General features: G+C 29.6%; 1 protein-coding gene across 1 annotated transcript; it reads left to right on the plus strand.

Annotated features, from left to right (window-relative positions):
- The first annotated feature begins 481 nt into the window (after positions 1 to 481).
- LOC136970716 (patched domain-containing protein 3-like) lies at positions 482 to 5,121 on the plus strand. The gene is made up of 3 exons (XM_067265181.1): positions 482 to 1,484; positions 1,556 to 1,870; positions 3,914 to 5,121. Exons 1-3 carry the CDS (start codon positions 482 to 484, stop codon positions 5,119 to 5,121), a joined length of 2,526 nt encoding a protein of 841 aa, XP_067121282.1.
- The last annotated feature ends 3,804 nt before the right edge of the window (positions 5,122 to 8,925 follow it).

Raw genomic sequence — 8,925 nt, forward strand, 5'->3', positions numbered from 1 at the left:
TCAAAGGCCCGTTTTCAGAAATGGTTGAAAACTGGATCGTACTATTTGGACAATTAGCTATTTGTGTATAGAACTAACTGCTCGACAAGTTTCCTTCGAATCAGAGATGCAGACATCTTTTGAAAAATAATATCAAATGTCGATATTATTTTCCAAAAGCAAGAAGTAATGGATTATTCTATACACTTTCTTAAACTTTTCACGTTTACATTACGTAAGTTCGATTATATAATGTCGGTTTTTTGTACTTTCTTACACCTTTGTCACATTTTCGTAAAGAGAATAAGACTTCTGTCGCTTTACTTTATGGGTAAATGTAACCAGTCGCATAGTAAAACGCGTACTGCAATATACTTCACTGGTAGATAAAATTTTAACTGATAAAAATTGAAATCTAATTTAAAATATTAATTATATTTTTATTGGTGTTTTCCAGATAACTTGGTTAAGACTATTTTTCGATAAAATATTAAAGTGCAAAATGAAAGTTGATTGCATAAGAAGAATCGCTTGCTATTTTTTCATGAAATTAGGAAAAGCAGTTGGACGCCATCCCTATTACTTCATCTTTTCACCAATAATTTTGTCCATGATTCTTTCGATATTTATCACGAAATTATCACCCAGTAAAAATTTTCAAGTATTATTAGCTCCGGATACAGGAAAACTATTTAAAACTAAAAAATTTATAGAAGAAAACTTTTCATATAATTCGACTCAATTTTCTGACCAGATGAGAGTCCCTAATATACCCAATTATATCACAATACAAATATTGAGAAAAGATGAAGGAAACATGTTTGAAAAAAATATTCTTTCAGAAGTGAAGCTGGTCAATGACATCATACAAAATATAACATTAGAAGCTGATGGAACGTTAATACAATATGACGATGTGTGCGCACTTATGCACAAAAAATGCTTTGAAAATCCTATTATTGAGGTGATATCGGAAGTGGGAATAGACTCCATAGTTCAAAAGAGAAAGAAGCTGAAATATCCAATCGAAATAGATTTTTTATCATTCACTTATAAAGCCTATTTTATAAATTTAGGAGGTGTTACTGAAGATAATCAAAATTTTGTAGAAAAAGTTAATGCCATTCAGCTGTTGTATTCAACAGACGTTAAAAATGAAGTGAAAAAGAAATTGTTCGACAAATGGTCAACCAGTGTTTATGATACGATTCAAAAATATAATTTTACATACGTCAAAGTCATTCCATGCTCTCCATTAGCAATAGAAAATGGTTTTCGTACAGAATTTGATAGAACGAAACCAAAAATAGGCGTTTTGGTCGCAATTATGATCGGTCTTTCGATGTTTCTTAACATGAGCAACAGTTGGGTGAGAAGTAAACCAATTCTCGGTTTATCAAGTGTGATAAATGCTGGTTTGGCAGTTGTATCGTCTTTTGGATTAATGGCAGCATCGGGTGTGGAAAATACTTACTGGAATGCTACCATTCCTTTTTTAGTTGTTGGTAAGTAAGTCAGTATTGATGCAAATGTGCCAAAAAATTGTGTAATATATTAAAAATTTTGTTTATTTCAGTGACCGAGATTGATGACGCTTTCGTGTTAATAGGATGTTGGAGGATCACTAATCCCAAGCACACAGTTGAAAAACGGTTGGGAGCAACATATGGAGAAGTAGGAGTTTCCATTGCACAAACGTCACTAACTAATTTTATTTCGTATTGCATCGGAATGATGGCTCCATTTCCTTTTATTCGAATCTTCAGTTATTACACTGCAATTTGCATAATGTTCAATTTTATATACCAGATAACGTTTTTCGGAGGATGTTTGGCGTTGAGTGGATACAGAGAGGAAGAAAAACTTCGTACTACAAAATTTGTTAGATGTGGTAAGTTAAAATTACTTTTAAATAAAAAGTTTTATATAACAGATTTAATGTATTTCTGTAAAGTTTAATTAATTTAAAAAATAGTTTAATATATATAGGCCTATATATATATATAAGTGAAATTGTTAGTCTATTTGTTTTTTTTTTGTTTGTTTGTTTGTTTGCTATACACTCTTTTTGACCATTAGACCAATTGCTAAGAAACTCAGTAGTTACGTTCAAATACTTGTAAGTTATTAGTTCTAGCTTAAATAATGTCGTACATTTCACCTTAAAATATCCAAACCAATGGTATCGCACCTGGTATCGCAGACCTGTAGCAACTGTATTGTTGAACAAGTAAATAACAATAAATAGTAAAAAGTTCATACAAACGTAATAATTACTAAACTCAAAATGTTACTATCATGAAATATTTAGCTGTGTTGCAAGACGAACTGTCATTATCTAAAATAAATTTTGATTTACATGCATTTTTGTCAGTTTAGACACAACAATGAGACCTGTTTTCAGCTTCTTTTCTTTTTTTCATAAGTCCTTTAAAGGCTGTAAATGAGTTTCTCCATTCGTAATAAGTACCATAAACATTCAACATTTTGAGGTAGGTAATACTATTAAATTATAATTATGTTTCCGTAAGCATACCTTGAATATTTTCGTTTCAAAAAGCTTATTCCTTAAACACTTTAAACAGTGCACACTAATACGAGCGATGACATTATTATTACTTATAGGATTCAAGAAGACAAACTTCATCTCTTTTTTGTCTCCCAATCCCTATATGAATTAAGTTTTGTTGCCATTACACAGTGCTCTTTATAATCTCCGTGGAGTCGTTTGAAATGCTCTCCCTTCTCTTACAAGGCGATTTTGTTGTTGGCGGCATAATCATCAAAAGATATTTGCGCAAATTTAAAAATAATATAAGAACGGCGTGAGATATTAACATCATTTAATTTTTTAAACTCTGACCATTTATGTTATCTTTGTAAGTTTTTAATATAAGTCTTAATCAAAATATACATCATAAACGTAACCGTTTATAGTCAAAGTCTAGTCCGTTCTTGGTATGGCTCTGGTATGGCTCTGGTGCACTTCTCCAAAAATGCATTTGTAATTTTAAAAAATGTTTTTTTTTTAACATTAGACTTTAAATCTTCACAATTTTTTATTTCCATGATAATTTCCATCTTTTATATCTAGATACAAAGCACGTCGGTACTGTAGTTTCTTTCTTAAAATACGAAGACAAATCACGCCAAAGTTAGTCATTTTTTACATTTAGATAACTGGGACGTGCACAATTAACATAAACGAAATAACCTTCGTGGACAAGTGTCCACGAAGTGTCCATTAAGAACATCACAAAGAAACTTTAATGATTGATAAGCAACTTTTTTTAGTGATATGCATTTCGGTGACAAAGATCCTCTACAGCCTCACGTGAATACATTGGTAACAACAAATAGATACAAATAGATTATCTGTTTGTAGTGACTATTTTACTAATGTATGGCTGGTAAAGGCCTTCGTGTCCGAAATGCATATTAGTAATAAAAGTTTCTTATCACTCATCAAAATGTCATTGTGATGTTCCTAATAAAACTGTGTGAAGCCTCCACACATATATTTCCACGATTTTATTATTTGAACAATCTGAATGAGACAGATAACTCTTTTCTCCTAGTGTTAATATTTACTATTATTAATATTTAATAATAGAAATATAACTGATAATAAACCAAATCAAGTAGCTCGAAACATTTCTTATTATTATATTGCTACAGTGAAAATTTTTAACGAACATTACTCTCACGTTAATTAAATAATAAGTTTAACACAACTTTTCGTTGCTGTTAAATAGGAAATAACTTTATAATTTTTTGCAACATCTTAGGACTTCCCAAAAATCACTCTGATTCACCTATATGTCATTAATTACCTACTAAAAATTTTATAGCAATTTTACATTGAAATTATCTAATATCAATCAATTTTATTATTGTTTATTTCATATATAACTTATGAATATTTTTATTTCAGAACAAAGTGAAGAATATCCCAATGAGAATAATGCTAGACAGGAAGAATTTACTATGGCTCTGTTTAAAAATTTATTCGGAAAAGTACTGTCGAATCCATTGGTGAAGATAATTATTATTATAATTTTTATTATTAATTTATCTTTTGGAATTTGGGGGACATTTTACATAAAAGATGGTCTTAAATACGAACATTTATTTCTAAAAAATTCTTTAGTTACAAAAGGCATTAGAATTAATTTTAACTATTTTACACGTTACTCATATCCCTATCACATAGTTGTTAATGAAACGTTGGATTACTCAAACATAAAAGTTCAAAAATCCATAGAAACTCTGTTAAGAAAATTCGAAAAACATCCCAATATCGCTGCAGAAGAATTTACTGTGTCCTGGATGAAATTCTACAAAGAATTTCAGAAAAGTCCGGTAGCAAAATTTTCTTTACAAGGTTACAACACGACATATAAGCAAGACTTTATCGATGGGCTTCGCAATGTATTTTTTAATATCAGAGCTGCCCAGTCATTTTCTAATGATGTCGTCTTTAACAGCAACAATACTGATATCTTATACAGTAGATTTTTTGTAATGGGAAAAAATTTGAATTCGACACAAACAGAAACAGATTTATTAAGAGATTTATTAAAAATTGCAGACGAGTCCGACATTGCTGTCCTAGTGCATAGCGTAAAGTCAAGTGTGATTGCACAAGGAATCGTTATTCGACAAATGATTTATCAATTGTTTTGGATCACTGCTGTGCTCATAACTGCAATTTTTCTATTATTCGTACCAAGTATATCAGTCTCAATTGTTGTTGCAATATCTGTAGTATGTTCAGTGGTCGAAACTTTAGGTTACATGTACCTGTGGGGTGTCAACTTAGATATTATATCAATGATGAGTCTCATTCTATGTGTGGGATTTAGCGTGAATTATCCTGCTCATATTTCCTACGCTTATTTCATGTCACAGTGTAAAACAGCAAATGAAAAACTGAAAGATTCTCTGTATCGTTTAGGCTTTCCAATACTGCAAGGATCTATGACCACAGGATTAGGAATATTAATTTTATATTGTGATGCATATTTTCTTATGACATTTGTAAAAATTGTAATTCTTGTTGCGGCGGAAACGGCTTTTCACGCATTATTTTTCATTCCAGTTGTTCTTTCGTTCATTTATGCTATTTTTGAAAAGATGTAATTCATTTATTGTTAAATTGAAAATCAACTTTAATTTGTATTGCTGTTCTCCCGTAATTTCGAAATTAATTTTATGAAATATTCAGGAATATACAATAAATATTCGGATAATTTTTGAAAGATTTATGAATTACGTTCATTCCAATTTTATTTTGTTACAAATTATGATTAAAATTTATCAATTACTTTTTTTACATATTTATTTTTATCCAAGTAGTAAAATATTTTCGATAAATATCGTTTGGAATATTCACGAATATCCGATAACGTTGAAAATATGTTTCACGTTAATATTTAAAAGTTATACGAAAATACCTTAAAGCATGTACTATGTGGAAGTATAAAATATTGTTTATTATACGATGGGATTTATTTGCAAAATAAATTCGAAACTCACATTATTACAAGGAATGTCTTCTTAATCACTATTTGGAAGTATTATATTAACTTTTCTTATTTCCTATTTTTTTTATTGTTATTTTTCATATTTTCATGAGTATTTGTTATTTCTTCTTTTGAAACCGTGTTTTGTTGATTGTTGGACTATGAATCCAAAGTTCAGTTTTAATTAAACACTTGGCTTTATTTCCATCTTTATTTAGGTACGTATCAACTAAATAAAGATGGAAATAAAGCCAAGTGTTTAATTAAAACTCAACTTTGGGTTCATAGTCCATGAATATTTGTTACAGAATAAAAACAATACGTCTTCAAAATTTACGCAGTAAAGTATTTCCCATGTAAATTGTTTTCTGGATCACATGCTGTTTATGTACGCGCTGTCGTTATTCTATCAAATGAATTCTGTAATGGTTATCTTAATATAGTTTTAATCATAACATTTTAAACGTTAACAATTTTTATCCGTAATTGACTGTGAAGTTCTTTCGATATACACCAATCTTTACATCTATCACTATTTTGATGTTTCATTATATATTTGATTCTTGTTCTAATGATTAAGAAATTATAATGAAATTTATTGTCTGTATTGTCTGTATGTTTTAATATGCTGTATAAATATTTCGAATATGTTTTGCCTACATGCAGATTTGTAACTTATCAGGAGTTACACTTGTACACGTGCATATATCTAAACTTGGCAGAACCGATCATGCTAACTACAGACAATAAAATAAATGCATAATCGGAAATTTTTAAAAGGTATGCAGATAACTGTTTTATATTATACGATAAAACAAATAAACTATGTATCAATAAACTCAGTATATCGTATTGATAATCAAGTAAAATTTGAATCACAGAAAGAAAAGGGTTCGAAATTAGTGTGTATACATTTTACTGTTCTTAGGTTATGAAAAATTTGTAAAACCCATAGGAGTTCGAAAAGTAATAAATTATTTTCTGTGGCACCTGTTCATCTAAAAAGATGTCTTGAATCTGCACATAGAAACTGTTTGTAGTAGAATCTATTATAAAAACTGTCAACCCATGAAAACTGTATATGTAATAAACACTTTAAATGTTACCCAAAAAGTCTATTAATCCAATGGTTTAGTTGTAGATATACTAATAGCAAACCGAATATTTACTTAATCTTGACTATATAAAGAATATACAATCATACCTTGAGTTTCGAATCCATCACTTTTCGAAAAATTCGGTTCACGAACAAAATTTTGAACGCCGTATTTGTGCTGGTTGCCGTGCAAGATACTAGATCCGGCCACAGATTGTCAACTTTTCATACACTCTATGTTATAAAATAGTCGACAGTCCGACCGTAGGACAACGGATTCAAATGTTGGTGACACCCAGGGACAGACTGGCCATGTGGAATATGTGGAAAATTCCACACGGGCCGTATACAATTTGGGCCGTTTTTCTAAATATGTACAGTACATAATATACCGTTTTGTTCGGTTTTATTTTTAAAAAAATTCATTTATTTTTTTTCGTTAAGTAAGATAAATTTCAATTTTTAGGTGTAATATAGATATATGTGTAGCCCTTTATCGTTTTATATTTGAAATTTTACGGAAATAGAATCTTTAATGTGGAATTTCGAATTTTAAATATCCAAGTTAGAATTTCTGTGTAATAATTTACAAAATTAAAATTTAAAATGTTTGAACTTGAAAATTATTAATATTTTAAAAACAATTCAGTCTTAGAACTGGTCAGTAATAAATACAAATACCACTGACGAGAACGTTTCAACTTCGCATTACTTTCGATGCTGGACTGACTTTGAGGTTCGCAGGTGGTTTTGTACAATAAAAGTTCGATGACATATATCTGATATGTTACATTCGCATCAATTCCAGTATACCTGTGTTAATTTATGAATATATGAATAAATATGAATAAATATTTGTGATTTACCGGTAAGAGATTCATTCATGAGGTATGAAATAAGTAATTACAATCACATACTAGATACTGCATTTCAAAGCATGGAAAATCGTTTACAAAAACCAATTACTTTATAACGACTTGGCATGTTTGGATCCAAAAAATTTTTCTGAAAATATTTCTGAGAATGCATTTCAAAAATTAAGCAGTATTTTGATACAGTTTAATCCAGAAGCAACTCAATATTATTTCAGAATTGCAACATTTTAAATCGTCGTGGAATATTTTAAAGGAAAATGTCAGTGAAACTTTTATAAAATTAAACAAAAATGAACATTCTACTGATGATCAAGTAGAAAATGATTAAAGATTCGATTTCATCCTCTTACTGCAAAGCTTGCAAAAATTGTCCTATTTGTTGTTATATACTGTAGAGAACCGAAAATCGGAATCAATTGGGGACTGGGGTTGTTCAGATTAGTGATTTGTTCCGATTACCGATTATGCACTGTATGTACTGTACGAATAAATATATTAACCTGTCCGATGTTCAAATTTTTCTCCGTTGCGTGTCGCTTTGTGTTGAATTTTCGTCGATTTTAAGCCTAACGAAAATTTTTATAATAATAATCGAGGCTATCGTATTGTTAAAAATTATTTTTGCATTTTGTACAAACAAAATAAATATATTGAAGAATATAAAAACGTGAAAATTATACTTTAGAAGTAAATTTAGTATCAAAAACGTTCGATTCAGCGCGACACAGTCCGACTGAAAATCGTTCCGATTACCGGCGATTCCGATTACCGGGGTTCCGATTAACGAGTCTCTACTGTATATTATTCGGATATAACTTGTTAAACTTATTTTATACTTGGTCAGGCATACAAATATTTACTATGTCTGTAACACAAGTGTCCTGTGAACGGAGCTTTTCTACGTTAAAATTCATTAAGATTAAGTATCTCGCAAGAAAATCTAGAAGCTTTCATGTTAATGTCAACGGAGAATGATATTTTAAATAAAATAGATTCTGATGATGTCATTAATATTATTACTCAACAAAGCAAACTTCTAATTAAAAAATTAATGTTCTAGACTTGTGCTTATTGCAATTTTTGTCAATGTTGTATTTTAAATATACTGTATTTAAATATAAATAGAAAAAAGTCATTTTTTTTATTTATGGACTGGGCCGGTAATGATTTTTTCCACACAAAAATTTTAAGGCCAGTCCGCCCCTGGTGACACCGAGATCGTCTAGTAGCTTAAGACGTCAGTTTACATCGTCGTAAAATAATTATTTTTACTTAAATTTAAAGTAAAAAGAACAGAAAAAAACATGCAAAATGGAAAGATACAACATTTAAAATTTTTTAAAATATATTCAAGATTTCAGTAAAAGACATTAAAAAAAAAAAAAAGTATTTCTGAATAGCTTTACACTGTCAGTTATCATGTGAGAGATGCAAAGAGCAACTTCAGCAA

Source organism: Centruroides vittatus, unplaced genomic scaffold (assembly GCF_030686945.1).
Source record: "Centruroides vittatus isolate TY-2023 unplaced genomic scaffold, ASM3068694v2 contig_212, whole genome shotgun sequence".
Lineage (NCBI taxonomy): Eukaryota > Metazoa > Arthropoda > Arachnida > Scorpiones > Buthidae > Centruroides > Centruroides vittatus.